This window comes from Peromyscus maniculatus, chromosome 19 (assembly GCF_049852395.1).
Source record: "Peromyscus maniculatus bairdii isolate BWxNUB_F1_BW_parent chromosome 19, HU_Pman_BW_mat_3.1, whole genome shotgun sequence".
NCBI classification, from domain to species: Eukaryota; Metazoa; Chordata; class Mammalia; order Rodentia; family Cricetidae; genus Peromyscus; species Peromyscus maniculatus.
This window is the reverse complement of record NC_134870.1, coordinates 49929120-49948616: the sequence shown is the minus strand read 5'-3', so window position 1 is coordinate 49948616 and position 19497 is coordinate 49929120. Positions and strand designations below refer to the sequence as shown.

Genomic DNA, 19497 nt, shown 5'->3' with positions numbered 1-19497 from the left:
AGAAAGAAAGAAAGAAAGAAAGAAAGAAAGAAAGAAAGAAAGAAAGAAAGAAAGAAAGAAAGAAAGAAAGAAAAGCACTGGAAAACTTGTGCCTTTAGGCAAAACATGATTGCTTGCATCTAAAACATGTATTTCTAGGGCTATAATTAAGGGATTACATAAAATTGAGCATTTTGTTGACAGCCTTAAGTTAAATCTTCAAGCTGTGCCCCTGCCCTACCACCCACCCCAGCATCTTTCTATGGAGAATATCTTTTGTTACCGCATATATTTTGCTCATAATTTCTAAGCATAAGCTTCTAAATAAAAGTTGTTCCTCCATCTATATTGGGATGTCAACTGCTGTTGGAACTGTTCTGGCTTTCCTTAGGCATCCATGTTGGTGGAACATCATGAGTTCAGTTTCCCTGTCAATTCTAGGAGAAACAATCTCATAGTGGACATCCTGGCCCTCTGGCTCTTACAGTCTTTCTATCTGCTTTTCCTGATGTGCTCTGAACCTTACACGAAGGAGATGTACTATAGATGTATCAATTGGGGCAATGCCAAATCATCAGCCCTAGAAACATATATGTGCAGGCAATACTGAACAGACTCAACAGGTTGTGTTTATATGTTTATAAATATATGTGTATGTACATATATGTATCATAAACTGTAAATTACTATATGTATATCAATGGTTAAAGACGAGGAGGCCTTATAAATTGGAGGGTTGTAGAGGGTTACATGGAAGGGAAAGAAGGGAGCAGAAGGAGTAAATGATATGATATATGATTGTACTTTAATTAAATAAACAAAAGGAAAGAACAAAAAACAAAACATGGCTCCTAGAATGAATTCAGCCTTTTCAGAGTGTATAAAGTAAAGGCTAGACTAGATTGTTAGTGACTATTAATGACCTAACACCAAAGGATGAGATTCTCATCATACCCCCTTCATTGTCTTTCCTCATGCCTGGTTCTTTGGTGATTATGGACTTTGTGAATATGGACATCTTAGCCACTTCAGACCTGCTTTGTGTAGTGGTCAATAAACACAAATTCAATATCTTTATTTTGAACTAATTTCAAATGATGAAGGCAAATGTATTTCCAAGTTGTAAAATGTATCCAGGGTATGACTATGCCTGTAGATGAAAGGTTTGAGAAAAGAGTTGCTGCCATATGCACAGTAAACAGATGAAAAAACACTCAATGTGGAGAGCTACAGAGATCAGTTTTTCACAGAGACATAATGCCAAATTGTGCAGGCTGAGCATCACTTAAAATCGAGGTACATTTATGTATGTAATCATGAAATATTTTCTTGTGCTTCTGCACAGAGCAGGACCAAGATGTTCTAATGTAATGACATGTATTATGTTCTCTTTATCTGGATCTAAGAAATGCCATGGTGAAAAATGAAACAGGACTCTCTAGAGTCCTAGAAAACATGATGCAGATTCACCTCTGTGATGCTGGGGATCAATGAGCAAGAAGCCTAAGGTGATGTTGTATTAAATAAATAACAGAAAGTTCTATTTTTCTAATTTTATTGGTAGCAAACAAACAGAATGAAACAACCAAGCAGATGATACCGAATGATATGTTATTACAGCAAATTAAAGAACCATATAAAATTACAGTCAACACCAGGACCCAAATCATAGAGCATAAAGTATACTCAGATGTAGGAGAAAAAGGTTTATATGCTTTTTCCTCCATAAATATATAATACATCATATCATGGTGCATGAGGATGCAATGGGACTATTTAATGTACATAATGTGAACCAAGGGACTTCATCTGTAATTAAACAATATTATAAAACTAGGACTAATACACTGCTTATTGTCAAGGGCACAGAGAGCCAACTTCTGTTCACTTAGTATAACAAAGAAATAAAGTATGCTTTTTACATAGAATCTGAAAAGTCCTCTTATCAAAACCACTGGAAGCATCGCCATTAAAGCTGAAGAGTGAGTTGTCGCATTTAATCTCAAATGACGCTGGGATTCTTAATCTTTGCTAGTCGGAGATGTTTTTCCAGGTGACCAAAGGAATGTATTACTAATTTCAAGATATTCCAAGATGTGTGTGTGTGTGTGTGTGTGTGTGTGTGTGTGTGTGTGTGTATGTGTGTGTGATAGAGAATACAAATTTCTTTGCAGCCTAGACCTGTGTTCAAGTAGATTCAAATCAGCATTTCAGCTCATGTTGACTTGGTGTTCATAAAGTTGGCCTTAGAGAATTTCATTATGTGAGTTGTGGAAATGATACTTTCAGTCTAAACTGAGAAGACCAATAAATTCTGACTTATATTGAAAAAAATTGTCTTTAATTTCCAAGAATGAAGATGCATCAGAGAATAAACCTCATTGTAAAGTTTTACAGTGCCCTGGGATATACCTATAAATGATTCACTCAGCAATGAGTCTGTGATTTTTTATTAAAATCAAGATACTTTTGCCATCTCTGCATTATTAAATTTTCTATCTTTCTTGCCAATAGCACTCATTTGAAATTAATTTTCAGAAGGATTACAGATAAACCAGAATCATTTCAATGAATGTGAAAGGCAAAAATTATTACCAAAATAAATTTTAAATAAAAATGTTTCAAGAGCCAGAGATTCAAGCTCTCTCTATAAATCAGAGAGAAGTGTGACAATTGTGCTATGGAATTGTAGTGTTTACCAATGGGAGATGCTTTTTTTGTGTTTCTGTTACTAGGAGGCCGCCACAGCACCAGGTCAGCTGTAAACTATTTACTTCATTTTATCACACAGAACAATTTGACAAATATATTACTTCAGATAGGTTCAAACTTAAAAGGACATTACACATTTGAGTTGAGCCCAAGATTAATCCCCGAGCTACAATTTCTTCCTAGTGATGTGTCCACATAGCACAGAACATTTAGCAATTGTCTAAAGACGAACATTCAATAGACACTTAACTTGGTTTTAAATTAAGCTGACAAATAGGGAAAAGAACAAGGGATCCCTGGTGATTAACTTTTCTCACATTTTTTCACAGCTTCCTTACACATTAAAGGTCTGATCATCGTTATTTTACACTATTTAGTGAGTAAAGCGTTCTTCCAGATTACACAAAACACTCATTTAGAAGTTTCTGACCAGATAGTTCGAGGTCATTTAGGACTAAAACTTTCTCTTTAGTGCACCGGTTTTCAGCAGTGCAGTAGTGACAGCAGAGAGATATGGATCCTCCTCATAAGCCTCATCCCACAGGTGGGTGAGGAAGAACAGTTGCTAAGCCCCCGGGAAGAGTATATGTGTATATAGCATTGACAAACAAGTACTTTAGTACTCTAAATGAGTATTGGCACATGTTTAGTGTCATAGATAAAGATCTTCGTAGGACATTTTTTTTTTTTCCTCAGAGAGCACCAAACTAAAATTTTCTATAAAGAGTAAAATACATGAATTGGGACACTTATGAACCCCCCCTGAATGAGTAGAAAATGAGTGAATTGGTTCCCTGTTGCTGTTAGAATTAACTGCCACACTGTTAGTGGCTGAAAGCAAAACAAATTTCAAAACAGATTTACATGGAAACCAAATAGAAGTGACCCTGGGGTACAGTCACAGTGGTGTGAGGACTGTGTTCCTGGAGGATGGAGTGAGAATATGTGCCGCCACCCTTCTAGCTTCTGACATGGAAAGCCTTCTCTACTTGTGAGCCCATTGTCTGTCTGCGGAGTCAACAATACAACATCTTACAGGCCTGATGAGTCAAAAACTCTTCTCCCTTCTTTAGTTGTTTAAGGCTCTTGTGATTGCACACTGGGTCTGTATGCAAAATCTTGGGTAACCTCCCCAACTCAAGATGCTGAATTTAGTCATATACGCAAGGTTCCTTGTGGTATATAAGATAGCAAGTTCACAGGTTCTACGATTAGGACCAGGAGACATTCAGTGGGGGGCTTAGTATGCCTGATATAATTCATGCCATGAAATACTTCGAAGACATATTTAAAGTGAAAGAAATAAATGCAGAAATGTGTGTACACCATGAAGAAGGTATTCTGTACATACTCATAGCATAATAGATGCTAACTTCTAGCGAGAGAGGGACATAAGAGTTGTGTAACAAATGTCACAAGTTAAGATGTAAAAATATTTCTTCAACTTTACTAGGAGGGTACATTTATATTGTGAAAATACAGTTTTTAAGAAAAAGTCATTTTAAAATTTGAACATGAAATTATGCATTATCTGATAAAAATACACTAAAATCTTTCTTCGAGAAACATATAAGGACAAACAAAGGCTTAGTACAGAATTTTAAGGAAAATGTGGACTATGCAATAGGAATGAAATGTGAATCCTATTCTGTGTTCTATTTCCTATGTACATAGCGAAGCAGGTAGTTTTAATTATAATCTATGTTCGTTGAATGTAATATATATATATCACATGTATATATATAACATATATATATATAAAATCTGTCTATTCTATTAAGAGCACCCATATGCCTGACTAGGGGAGGCTATAAAGAGCAATAATGGTGAGAGGTAGTTAGTTATTGAGGAGTTTTTGAGTTGATATTTATCAGGGATTTTGACCTCCAGTTTTTTGTTGCTGTTATAACTTTGCCTAGTCTGGGTATGAAAGCAATACTGGCTTCATAGGCATCTGGAGGTGTTCCCTCTGTTTCTTTTTATTTCCATTTTTTAATAATTTGAGGAGTAATAGTTGATGTTCTTCTTTGAAAACTTCAGTTGAAATCTGCTTTGAGTCCATCCAGACCCATATCTACAACTCTGTACAAAAGTCAAATCCAAGGGATCAAAGACCTTTATGGGACACCTGAAATATTGATAGACATAAACACAGGAACCTACAAAATGTAACTGCAGGAAAAGACTTTCTGAATAGGATTCCATTCTCCCAGAATTCAAGGCCAACAACCAGCAAACAGGATGTCATAGGAAACAATCAGCTAAGTGAAGAGGAAACCCAGGAAATCTTACTCATGCTAAACAAGTACTTTACCTATGGAGTTAAATCTACAGACCACATAAAGGTGTGTGACATGGCTTTTTCCTTTTACAAAAGTAAACTATCTGGAAACATTTATTGATAAAGAGATAACTATTCATTCAGATATCAGATTCATTCAGTATCAGATTATCAGATAGTTGCTTTTTTTTTCTTTTTTGTAGAAACTGAATCCCTTGAGCTCACCAGTCCCTGACATTGACTGTAAATCCCTGTAATTATGCTTACATAATCAACGAGGGAAGTTTTGTGTGCTTTTGAGAGGAGATCTCCCTATGCAGCCCAGGCTGAACTCTAACACATGAGTTCAGGGGAATCTTTCCCTCCAGCACCACAGTATTTAGGACTCCTGGTACATGCTACCATGCCATAAGAATCAAGTTGTGCTCTAAATCTGTACAAAGGCACCAGGTTAAAGAAAATCACTGCAGAGGTACAGAGAAAGTTCCAATGTCTGCAGGCATGACTCATGCTACAGACCTACTTGCTTACATCTTTGCCTCTATATAATCCTTTCTCTATTCTTTAATATCAGCACCAGTAATAAGAAAATACTAGTACTTATTTTAATTATGTATTTGCTATGGATCAAACATAGTGTTAGGCTCACTAGTTACATGTTTATAACTGAGCTAACTGAGGTTAAAATGTTGTTATGCTCTGTAATCCAATTTATTTTCTATAATATATGTATTTTGTCATCATGTACTTTGTCTAACAAGTTTAATCTAGCTTTAAATTTGAAATATTTCCTTTGGAATACTTTCTATATACAATTTCCATATTCCTTTTTCTAGCTCGTAATCATTCTAACGCATATTATTTTCCTTTCACATTTTCTCAACTTCATGTTGAGAAAACAAACCAGAAAATAAGTAACTAACATGAAATAATGAATAATAATAATCCATTCGTCTATATTTTATTTCTAAGCAAACTGATTTGCATTTTTACTAAATAATTCACATTGGACTGTACTGTTCCCCCAAATCTATTTGTTTATAAGGCCTGGTATTTACAACATAATAAAAAGGAAAAGAGTATCCACTTAACATTTTCAACTAGTCAAATATAGTAGCATCAAGCGCTCAATGGGTGCAGTAGCACAGAGAGGGTATCAAAAGCATTCTACTAAGCAAAAGCATCCAAAGGAATTATGAATTCAGAAGGATAATTCTTCTTACCTGAGGTTATAAACCAGGTCAAATTAATATGTGCAGATGCTGCCTGTTCCACATGTATAGAAAACTGTAAAGCAGCACATGGGAACTCCTTTAACAACTGAGTAAATATTCTGCTTTCAATACGCTAGCTATACATGTGCCACCATTATTCATCTGCTCATTAAAATGGCATATGTTTTCACACAAACTCTTCCAAGAGGGAGGTAATTATAAAAAATAACACTAGTAAATCCCATCTTGTATCGGGAAGAGAAAGAGGCCTGCGTGTATGGAAGAGTTACTGTAGTAACGGGGCCTGAAATAAATATCAGGGAGTGGACACAGCCCAGACCCTGATACTAACACCTCTACCCATCTAAGAGCAATAGCTTCTTTCACTCATTTAAGCAAAGGGGCTAAGTGTGCTTCTGCTTCAGTTCACAATGAAATATGAAAAATCTGGTAATGATGATGAGAAATGTTTAAACAGAAACAACTGAATTCTGAAAAATACGTGTGGCTACTGGAGTTATTCATTTGAAAGGGGTGTAGACTCAATTGCTAAGAAAAACAGGCCTGAAATAAGAAAGATTAATGATATACAGTGATGGAGAAGCTGTGATCTATGATTTTATAAGTGCTAGTTTCTGATCTTAAAGAGTTTTTAATCACATGAATACATACACTTGCCAGTAGATATTGGAATACTTCTTATCACACAAGAGTTCAATGGTAAGTTTTCAGTAATAAAACCTTGTCATATTTTTGGTTAAATATCTAAAACCTGATAAGGTATATATTTTTCAATGGTTAACTTGAAAACAACCTTGTAGTCCAAAGTGGTTGGTTTTATGTTTCTTAGTATAACTTTTCCAATTTTTATCAGTTCTTTGAGAGTGTTGTACAACAATCCTGCAAACAGATATTTGTACAAATACACAAGGTACAATATTGTGTTTTGATCCTGTTTATCCCCACTGCTCTCTCCAGACCCACCTCACTTCCCTACCACATATTCTGTGACAGCAGGAGAAAGAAAGACAGAAGAATAACAAAGCAACTAGCTTTTCGTTTTGTTCTTATTAGTGCTACTTTTGTATTTGGGAAGCCATCGTCCTCCACCTGTTCAGGAAGACTTTCCTTCTCTGCTTTTTCACTCCAGCACCCACAGCTGTACCTGTCATGTGTAAGTCTAGGGTCTGACGCAAATTAGCATTATGTAAGTTCTTAAGGACTGCTGTCATTCATTTCTTCTGTAAAGTAGATCTAAGTATCACTTACGGAATAGATTATCTTTTCATTGTTGAATTGTGTTGGTGAGCATATTAAAAATTTGTTGCTCAGATCTATGTAAACCTATTTCCAGACAGCTTATTTCAAGGAGTAAACTTGGGATTTTTAATTGCTATCAAGATTTATTCTGCATTTTATTTAAAGACATGTTGTAAATGTCTATTAGTCTCTGTTCTGTTGCTGTGAAGAGACACCATAGCCAAGGCAAATCTTATCGAAGAAAGCATTTGTGTGTGTGTATGGGGGGGTTGTTTGCTTTTTGTTTTTGTTTGTGTTATTTCCCCCCAATGGAGGATCTATCAAACGCCTGAGATGATTCTCAAGGTCCCATAAATGGGGAAAACATAGTCTAAATTACACATCAAAGATCGCGCTGGGTCAGAACAGATCCTCCTGGGTTGTCATGCTGATGACACATTTTTCTGTATTTCTTAGATAAATACTGAGAAGTGATGAAAAGGTATCAAAATTGCCTCATGCTTGCAACCTGACTCTACCCAATTATCACCATTGTTTTAAAAATCTGAACGCCATAGGAAAACCACTCTTGTAAATTTGGAGCAGACTCTATCTATACAGATGACAAGGACCCATTCTCGGCAACTTTTTATGTACAGGGCTCTGTCCTCTGATATTCTCAGAAACACGCTGGTCACCGACCGAGATCCTAGCTAGTCTATCAGTTGAGAAACTGTCCTCAAATAGAGAGCTGGGTTAACTGTAGTGATTCCCTAGTACACTTTCCGTCTTTAATGGATAATACTCCAATGACTACAAACTGTTGCCACCTAAATGTTCATGTTTCATGCCTATTTATTATACAAGTCCAGGATCAGCTACATGTACTCAGCTGGAAGTGGAAGCCCACTCATGTTCTTGCATACAGCTTTTCTTTACCAAAGGGTTATTGCTAGAATTGTGGAGTCTAATTAATAAGAAAATACCATTAATTCCACAGGTCTTTATCAAACAACTTGTAATATTGCTATCACTGATATGATATGAAATTTTGATAATTTTGATGACCTCAGATTAAATCGCTGGCACACAATGAATTTTCTGTTAGCACTTGCTTGGAAGCAAAACAATATCATTGACAATTGTTGATACAGAGAACAGACACAGGACATATTGCTGTGCATTTGTTCCACGTTTTCAAAGCTACAAGCTATCCTTACTCCTGCATTACAGATGTTTACGCTAAGTATATTCACAGTTTGCAGTTAATTAGCTAGAGATACATCAGACAATCTTTTCTCAGATAGACCCAGAAAAAGTATAACTTACTGGATTCTACTTAAGAAGTTAACTTTGTATTGTGGTGGCTGATAAACATATAGTATATCCTCATAGTACTTAATTTCCACTGAAATTCTCCTTAGTTTTAAGATACTCTCATCAGTGCTATATCTTTGATATCAGCAGTTGGGAGCAATTTTTTAAAGTAAACTGAAGAATATTTTTCAACAGAGTATTGATCTAATATTAAACTTCTGAGAAATCAATGATAAATGGAGGGAGTAAACTAAGATCATTATGCCAAGAAATCCTGAAACAAAAGCATTGTACCGAGGAAAGGACTTGATGAGCATCAGAGATGCTGAATTAAGAAGGCAACTTGATCTGCTTTAGAAATCTTACCTTGTTATAAGGACAGCGGCATCCACTGAAGCAACGTCTTCTCCCCAGCTTGCCGACATCTCTAAATGTATATCGTTCTTCCTGCCAAATTCTTCATGCTGCCACTTACAAAAACTCTCCAGCATCTTCTCTCCATGGTGCCCAATATACAGATCTGCCTACAACAGAGGTGGCTTTCATTTTCCAGGAAGAATACTCTCAGATATACCTAATTAACCGATGCATGGGTCCTAAGGCAACATTCGAAATTACTAATGCAGACAGCTGAATATGAAATTATATAAAACGTGGGAGGCAATTATAGTCTTAATTTATCCTGACCTCAGACAAAACACATTAAACAAACAAAAAAAAAAGTTCAAATTTGTGAAGGTGTAATAATAACACAGCCATGAAAATCAAAGAGGCACAAGGGAACATTTAAGCAGCTGATCTTTAGGATTGGGAAATAGATTATCATGTAATTTATGAAAAGAATTTTTCTGAAGTAGTCTTTAATTAGTTTGTTTTTTAATTAGCCAGAGTGATGCCATAGACCACTCTCCATTTCAGCTGTAATACAGATAAGAAAATACTTTCAACACATATGTTTAAGTACTAGGAGAAAGCTGTCTTTTAAAATAACTTCGAATTACATTTTGGAAAGTTAAGATTTGTTGTTAGGATCCTTGGAAACTAAGAACATTCCATTTTTCAAATAAAATTGAGGGATTAACCCAAACCAAAGGCCAGTTTTATGTATAAAGTATACATAAAATAAAAAGTGATTCAGTGGATATTTTTGGATTTTGAGTCAATAAAAGAATATCCCTAAAATTCTCTCCACTTAAAAGTTCCTGAACACCATTTCTCACCCCCATGATTGAATCAAAACTGAAAACTTTCTTACTGGTGTTTCATGGAGCAGAATAAGTTTCACCACACGAAGGTTGACTTGCAAACCCAGACTCTTGTGCTGGAAAAGGTTAAAGACCTAAAAGCAAATAAAAATTAAACCTCCTAAAATGAAAGGAAAACATGACAACTTTCATTCAAGGCCCAAAATGGAGAAAATTTCAACTCAGAATAAAAGACATTTTAAAAACTGGTAGGCAACACAATTTTTTAATGTGGTATCATACTTTCATGGGTTTTTTTTTCACTTGAAATTTATTTAATAGGCATTGCAAAACATATGGTTGGACACAGCAAAGTTGTGTTTCTATAAATCTTAGTACAGGGATGAGACTAAAATCAGGTTGCCAAGCTGACTCAGGACAAGGCTGGTAGAGTCTCAGAATGTAGATGGAGATGGGCAGAAGAGTCTAAAGTAAGACAATCTGTCCACTGGGGAGGAGGGGAATGCCAAGTGACCCAAAAATCTACTCAGTCTAGTGTTCTGTTTTCCCTTCTGTAAAAATCACTCTTCATTAGCATTTTCTGATCCTCCCTTGAAGAAAGTTTGCCCAGTGAAATCTGTCAAAGGATTACTGGGGTGATAATCATTCCTAAGGCACTAGACACCAACATTTTTCTGCACACCAGAAGTTGGCAATCTTATTTAGCTTCCTGGGAGTCAGCCTGCTTAGATTTTATGTAATAGATATTAGGGTCTACTCCTCAACTGGAATCAGACCTGCTATTTAAAATTACATACATCCTTAAGTTACGTGGTTTGACCAAATTCATTCTTATTCCACCCTATAATTATTTTATAGCATTTGTGTTAGAACCATGCTCACAAACCAATATTACAACATTGCTACACTACCAACAATGTCTTTTAAAGACAGATAATGAAGGCAGAAGCAGAGAACAGAAAAGGGAAAGAAAAGAAAATTAAGAGTGATGCCATTTAAAAATTAACAGCAAAGGTTTTAAAATAAAGCAATGTCTGGGTATTTGTTTGCTGTTTCATTGGAGACAAATCAATTTTATGTGCCTAAGACATCAAATCACATTTCTACTCATATTAAAGAAAGAAAGGGATGAGTTAAATTTTAGAGAACTTGAAACCTTTGTTTCAATGCCCAGTGCTACAAAACAATTTTCTTAGATTCAGATCTACTCAGAGTTCTCTTGAAAACCTCTTTGTACACGGTAAGGTTCACCTACCATATTCAAGATCGTCAGAATGAATCTCCTGGCTGCATCTGCTCCATGGTAGGAAACCATCGCTGGATCGGCCACCACTACAGTCTCGATGTTGTATTCCTGGGGCAATTTGTATGAATAGCGCTTTTCTCTTCTACTCTCTGCTGGATTTTTAGATCTTGGTCTTCCTTTATCTGCAATAGAGAATTGAATTTTTCGGTGTATGTGTTACACTGATCATTCATCATAGAATGCAACACCAAGTCCTACAAGACACAATCTCAGAGGACTTTGGAGTAGTGCTCGGATGTGTCAATTCTGCTGAATTAAGGTATTTCTGTCTCCCAGTCCTCCTCAGTTTCCCCAACCTGTAAAGTGAAATTCAATGCAATCTTCCTTCTAGTGTTATTGATGGTTTATGCCTATAAAAAAATCATATCAGTACAATTTCTAATAGAGTCCACACAAAACAAAAAGTATTAGTGACTTTTTTTTTTACCCTGATGACAAAAGAAAAGTCTGCTTGTAAAAAGTACCTAGAATTTCTGTTGTGCACATCCCAGGCAGGTGCTCTGGTTACTAAATCATCATGAATGAGATGCAAACCTTTGACTCCACCTCCCATCATGTGTATAAAAGTTAGACCTTGAAGTGATAACAATTCCTCAAGTGTTCCTGAATTACAGTGGCAACTGAAAACATACCTTTATAAGTTTAACCATAAAATATTAACCACTTCTGTTAATGAAATGATGCCATGGACACAGAGAAAAGAATGCCCCAAAGTAGAAGAAGATATTTGCTATATATTTCCAGATTACGTAAATGAAGAACAGTTCTAAGTTAAAACAAGGTAACCAAACTGAAACACAGAAAACATTATTGAGCAGTTATTGGTCACAAAAACAACAACAACAACAAACCTCTAAATCTCTAATTTACATTCAAGAGAGGCTTCAACCAAGTTTGGCAACATGAAAACCAAAAGCAAATGGAAATGAATCAAAGTCCCTACAATGAATAAATTAAAGGACTTATAACAATGAATGTTGACAGGAATGCAGGATAGATAACTGAAAATCCACATGTATGTGATGCATATTCAAAACAGTTCCATATGTAACAGCCAGGAAAAAATGCTGATTGAATTTGGGTGTTTGTCTTCACACTTCCAAAGACTGTACTGAAATAGCAATCAACAATAGAAAAATATATTGGTGTTCAGTTTGGGATAAACATACTAAAAAGCTGATTATCATGGTCTACTAACATGAAATTACACACATCATTACACTGATCATTTCTCAAATACTTCCATTGGAATTGCACACAAGGTAGGTGCATATTATTTAGAACAGCACTGTTTTTAATAGTTCACGAAGGCTACAAACTGTCTAATGGATCAAATTTTGGCCTATTTATTTAATGAAAATTGAAATACTGGATAAAATGAGAAAAAAAACAATTGCTATAATATATATCTTTGGATGGATCTCAAAATTCAGGCTACGCTGTAAAAAGAAGCCAATTACAAAAGAATAGGTAGTTTGAGGCCGCTTGCAGACTGGCAAGCCCTGGAGTTAGACAGCAGGACCTTGAACATGGACCAGGATAAACACAACTGGGATATATATAAATCTCAACAGTAGTATAATCATCTCCACAAACTATGGCTAAGTCAGTTATTGCTCCTGTCACAATGCATGCAAAACTCTAAACTGATGCTGTTTCCTTCACAGAATGCCTTTTCCTTGTTGACCAACATTTTTCTTTATTTCTTTACCACAATGTGTGGACTCTTTGGAAATGTGAAGAAAAACATTTGTTTGAATGCGTGGTATTTCCTGGATGTCTAACCGTCTTTGAGCTCAGGAGAAATGCTTTCATCTATTCTACTCACCTAACTGGTGTGTACTAAACATTTTCGCTCATAGTAGGTGCCTTGATTTCAGCTTGCCTCTATAACTCCATCTTACCATCTATTCTACCACTAACATTGCACAGTTTCAGGATTCATTTATATCTTCAATTATTTGACCTAGGTCCCCTCTAGTGTTACCTTCTAGACACCCTAGTAAGCATTGAGATCTAAGATGAATTAGATGCCAAGACAAGGGCTAGTGACCTCTCTGGTTTTAGCTATGCATAATTACTGCTTCTCTCTTTTTTTTGAAATAATAGAAATTTAAATATCTACTTAATAAAACAAGTTTTACCTGACTATCATATAAAGTCAGTTGACTAAACTAATGAACCTATTATGAAAATAAAAGCAAATGCCCTTTATGCACAGGGAGTGAACATGGTAACATCTAACAAGGCAAGAACAAGAGTGGGCACATGAAGCAGAATCTCTTGATAAGATTCGATTTTATGCAATCAAAACTGTACTAGAAATGAATATCAAAGTCCCAAGGGACAGATAAGATAAGAATGGAAATTAGGTTCAAAAGTATTTTCCAGTCTAGGACACTTAAAAATTTACTGTGTGTTTTTTCCAACTGGAGTATAAATTATACCTATAGTTATGGAGTCAAATCTACCTTACAGCAAGTATTAGCTGGGAAAATTCCTTCAAGTTTATTTATGAAAAGACTTTATCTTGCCAGAACCAATACCTAATAAATGGGTCATGAAAAGCTGTGTAAGTTCTCATATTTTTTTTTTATCATCACTGGCATTGAAAGGAAATGAGAAACTTCATGTGCTATGAAACCTTCATTCACAACTATGACAAGATGAATATGGAAATATTTAATAAATAAAACACAGAGCCTCATTCACTCTGGGCATGTTTTCGCATTTTTTGTTCCTGTGGTTGTTACCCTTTCATTGATTTTAGGGAGGTTGCGATAGACAATTAACTACCTGTGGGTTATCCACCCTCTCCCCAGCGATGCCGTCACTCTTCTCTTGGCTGGTTTGGGACTGTCCAACCAGAATCATTGTTCAGCCTAATGTTCAACTGTGTGAACATCCAGCTAGATGTTCCAGGGCAGGATATGAGGAGAACTGGGGTATGTGATGCCTAGATCATCTTTGAAATGAAAGTACTTGTCATTCTTTCTCTCAGTTCCATCCAGAGGGCTAGAATCGACAAAGTGTAGTGAGTTCAGGTAATCATTACAGGGGATAACACTGGGGGAGGACATGGGAAACAGGAAGGTGAGAAGAATGGATGACGTCACATATCATACTTATTATCTTGCCCTGGCTCTTTGAAAACTTCTGAACTGTAACATGTTGGAGATACAGACTGTTATCTAATTTGAACCACTATCATTTACTATAGCAACTTAGAGCCTCCCTGCAACTATTACAAGGGTCTTTCACTATCCTCAAAAGGTGCCTCTTATGAATTATTCATTATAAACAATTATTACCATACTTATGATATATTCTACTCTCTCGGTTGTCTGTATCCATCACCACATAAAGACTTCCACAGGAGGACAGAGCATTTCCCTCACATACAACCTGCCAAAATCTAAGGATTATCAGTGTATACAAAGATGTGCTTTCATGGCCTATAGGTATCCCTGTAAGGAATTTTAGGAGTTTTGAACATTACAGATGACTGTGAACAGATGAGTACTCAATTCATTCTTTAACAAATTGTCTCTGCATTAAACCGAGCACCCCAGCTTTCCCCACGACAACAAACTCTCATGTAGTGTTTCAAAACTTTGTAAGTTCGAATACACCCAGAACATCTAAACCGTTACTCTCTTCTCCCACTCATCTCCCCAATGTTACTCTTTTCTATCAATCCTGGCTCCTCTCTGTCAGGAAGCTGTGTGTTATGGCTCTGCTTTTGACTCTCCTCTCAAAGGAGACAGCTTTATTTCTGACTAAAGGAAAGCTACTCAGCCTCGGCTAGTGTTTTCTGATTTGCTTGATTTCTCTCCTGGGCTCATCAGATCATGGGCAATCATAAAATGCATTAAAACTGTTTTTCTCCACCCTGTATTAAAAATGCTAAGAATTATCATAAAAGATATTCATTTAAAGGCCTCCAGAGACTTTCTAGAATTGACAATAAAGCAATTTCAACTACAGGAAAAACATGTAATTAGTGTTAAGATGAAATGTATAACACAAGGAATGAAAAGGGTATTGAACTATTATAATTCATAAAGAATTTCCATGCCATTTTTAATAGAACGTTAAAATAAGATTATAACTACGAAGCTAACTTTAACCATGAAGAAAATGTATTCTTTTATGATAGTTTCGACTTCAGATTTACCAAGACAAACATCTGAGTAGGAGCTAGTGTATACCTGGAAATCAGGACAGAAGTTGGAATGGAGATAGAATTTGTAATTAATCAATGTGAAGTTGAATCCACCAATCTGACTTCGATCATCCTCATAACGTAAGTGAAATTATAGATAAAAAACAAACATAACTTCCTGGAAAATGTCTATATGCCAGCAGGTAAATACAGAAGACACTCCAAGAAGACGACAGAGCAGCAAGAGAATCAGAGAGACTGAAACAAGATGTGGGGACTGAACACAGCAAAGGGGGCTTCTTCCCTGTGTTGCCTGGGAGACAGATCATTTACTCTCCCAGACCGTGGGAGTCCCAATATGCCAGCTTCCTCTCTCCTTTTTTACATGTTGCATTTTAACCAACTATCTGTAACATTCTATGTTTCTTAATAATTCAACTCCATGGTAGAGTCCCTCTTACAACCCAGCCATTGTGTGCAAGCCATGCATATTAAGCAATCTTTTGATTATGTCTGTTCCTTTGATGTTGTCACTGTCCATATCCCTGCTTAGCTCATTCCTCCTTTCCTCAATCTTCAGATGCATTTGTGCACAAACGCACATTGCTGTATGCCAAGCTGCTGCTGCTGCGGCTGCTGCTGCACACTTCTCATTACAGAAAGAATTGGGTAATATGAAGAAAAACGCCAAGTGTGTGTCCTCTTATCGCCTGCCAACACTGATAGTCATCACAGCCATGCTAGGTAGAGTATTGGAACTGCTTCAATAGTGGCCTGGTTGATTAAGCTCTAGGAGTAGAGATGATTTCTTTTTCCAGCGCTGACTTTGATTTTCAATCCCATAAATGTCCACTTTTTCTTACAGAGTCCTAGGCACGATAATAAATTTACTCTCCGGTGTTAAGCATTATAAATTGATGGTGTTGGGCTGGGGTGCTGGCTCATCTGTTAAGAGCACTGGCTGCTCTTCCAAAGGATCTGGGTTCAATTCCCACCACTCGCATGGCAGCTTACGACTGCCTGTAATTCCAGTTCCAGGGGATCTGGCAACATCACATAGACATACAATGCCGACAAAACACCAATGCACATAAAAATAAATAAATATTTAAAAATAAGTAAGTAAATCAATAAATTGACAGTGTCAGTTGAAGAGCATGTGAGCGCCACTGTTATCCAGTGCACAGATACTTTTCCAGGACTGTATGTCATCAAGTGCAGGCATTTGGCTTCAGCCCCCTTGGCTGATGCTTTCTCAAGCCTTTACATTTTCCTGTATTTTGTTTCTTCTGCCCAAAATGTTCTTGCCCCATTAACATCTAAAAAAAAAAAAAAAAAAAACTGTGCATACGTTTTTCATTTTCCCATGTAACCACATTAAATTCTGCAAAGAGCGCTGAGGTTCAGGTATCCCTGTTCCCAATTTGCACACTGTAAATGGCTCTTTAGAGAGATAAGTTCCCCAAGTTCACTGATGTAAGAAGTGTAACCCGGTGGTGTGGACACAGGGAGGCTGACCCTTGACCTCACAGTTCATTGTCTTCGCTCCTGCACAGCGTTCCTGTTGCCCAGCTCCGCACTTTAAGGAATGTTATGAACGGAGATTCTCATCACACTTACCATTGTACAATATAAGTTTTGATGGACTCACTTTTAAAATAATATATTATTCACCTCTTAGAAATAGGAATGTCGTCAGTTAGCTCTACAACATTGTGAGCTGACTCATTTTTACAGTGTCAATACAGAAGACAGATTCAAAACTAAATTTCACTGATTACCAAATGGTGGGTGATTAAAGGTGGGCTTCGAACCTGATGCCTCTGACTTTAAATTCTTCTATCCCCCTCTCTTTCATATTATATTTTAATATGCAAGCTGCCAAGGGGAAAAAGCAATCAACAGTCTGACCCAGCTGTGACATCTATGACCCAAACAATGACCATCCCAGTAAGACATCCACAAGAGTACAATAGCGACGTTTGTTTCTTAGAGGTAACCTGCAGCTGTCTAACTGAACTTAAAGAACACTTAGAAGGATAGAATTTATTCCTAGTACTATAATCCAAGCCAACTGCTCATGACTGGTGAGCCATGGAATCCTGAGGAGAACCTATCACTGCCACTTTTCAAAACCAGTAAACTTCCTAACTGCGTTCTAAATGATCCTTATGCCCACAGGTGAGTGTGGTTTTCACCTCTTATCAAAGAAGCTCCTTTTTTTTGCAGCAAATGGTGACCATTACAGAAAGCCCCAACTGGTCAAAAGGCAGAGATGAACAGAGCATGAGAGGCCCAACTGCTCTACAATGCAACACCTATGCCTATGGCTTAGCGTACATTACAAATCAAGGGACAAAAAGGTTGGAAGAGCCAGAGGCCCCAGGATGCCTGTTCTGAGGGTAGGTATCGTGTGTGTGTGTGTGTGTGTGTGTGTGTGTGTGTGTGTGTCTGTCTGTCTGTCTGTCTGTCTGTGTGCATGAATATGTATGTGTATATCAAGGAAGCTGTACCAGTTAATGAAATCTCAATAATAGGATATACTAAATAATACTTGCATAATGAAAACACCAGGTGACATGACAACTTAGATGGGAAAATCTCACAAGGTCTAACTGCTAGATGAAGAAATACATATAATTAATGGCTGCCAAAAGAGAAAGAATCAGTGTTCTCCATGGACAAGCCCCTGATGGGATATTCAATCCTAGTGGTTAGTCTTTAGATATATATATATTTAATCAAATATACTCAGCATGTTATATTTATATATGTATATATGTGTGTGCATATATATGCATGTAAAAATAACAATTAAAGAGAATAGGTCTTGAAGCTGTGGGGGGATATGGGAAGAGCTCAAAGGGGAGAGAGATATGTAAAAATTATGTAAATATCATGTTCATATATGAAATTACCAAAAAAAATTAAGTTAAAAAAGAACACAAAATGTCATGCTAAGAGTAGGAAAGTTTCTGCAAAAAAAAAATAATTCATATACTCAATGTAAATCTACCTATGATATTTACATAATGGAAAGGAGTGATACAGAGATGAAGCTGAAATAAATTTTAACGTTCTATTTTGTAAGAATATTGAAACGCTATGCAAACCTAAGTCATATTACTGTGTTAATGTGTAGGCTCAAAGTACAAGGAAAATGGCAATAGTAGATACATGAGTGAAAGAAAATAAATGCATTGCACATGTGGCTGATTTTAAAATGCTTTCCAAGCACTAAGCTCCCCAATATAGGTAAGCTCAACAATTCATCCGATTGCTGACAGCTTCCTGTCCTTGAATGCAAGTCTTTTATCCAAATAGGTCAATATATTATGCATATTATATGTACTATGTAATGTATATCATGAACATTGTGAGTAGTCTTTGCCAAACATGAATCATGCATGTATGCTTTATTAACCTATTAATACAAGGACTCTCTAGCATTTGTGCCTTAGTGAACAATGGCCCACAAAGCCTACATTGTGTCCTTAGTTAACATGGGTAATTAAAAGCTGGGGCTCATCAGGATGCAGATGGTATACAGTGTAGATTTTCAGGATAACTATCTAGAATGATTGTCTTAAACAGACTACTTCCAAGTTATTGCTATTGTTCTTAGTTTCAAATACTAAACATGTTCTTCTTTTGTCCACAATGCTCTTTCATTCTGTTCTGTACCTCTTTTGAATTAGAAATTCCTAAAATAGGGAAGAGGCCTTGTCTTTCACAACATGGTCTCATCTGGCACACTGAATCAAGTATTAACAGAGTCTCAGCAAATCACTGAAGATCCTTTCCTATAAAGAATGAGTTTTCACAAATGAAAGTAGAATTTATGATTAATATTAAAGAAATATATCCTACACAAAGCATATCATATTTTTCCTCTAAAATGAACACTCTAGAGAGCTGTGGTCTCTGCAAATATAGCTTACTGTCACATTTCATAAACCTAGCCTCGGATACCACAATTCATTTTAGAATTTATGTACATCAACTACATTAACACTTAAATGCAAGCTCATGAGTCTATTTAAACTCATTACATTGAGTTTAAATCCTGCTAAAATTTA

General features: G+C 36.3%; 1 protein-coding gene across 2 annotated transcripts in view; it reads right to left on the bottom strand.

The window, feature by feature from the left end:
• Nucleotides 1–19497, bottom strand: part of Adamts19 (ADAM metallopeptidase with thrombospondin type 1 motif 19) — a 201833-nt gene that overhangs the window by 131877 nt on the left and 50459 nt on the right. For both annotated transcript variants that reach the window (XM_006983018.4, XM_076555293.1), the window contains 3 exons: nt 11203–11375; nt 9998–10081; nt 9109–9266 (listed from right to left, as the gene is read on the bottom strand). In XM_006983018.4, coding sequence (XP_006983080.1) covers nt 9109–9266; nt 9998–10081; nt 11203–11375 — 415 coding nt within the window. The remainder of the gene's footprint in view (nt 1–9108; nt 9267–9997; nt 10082–11202; nt 11376–19497) is intronic.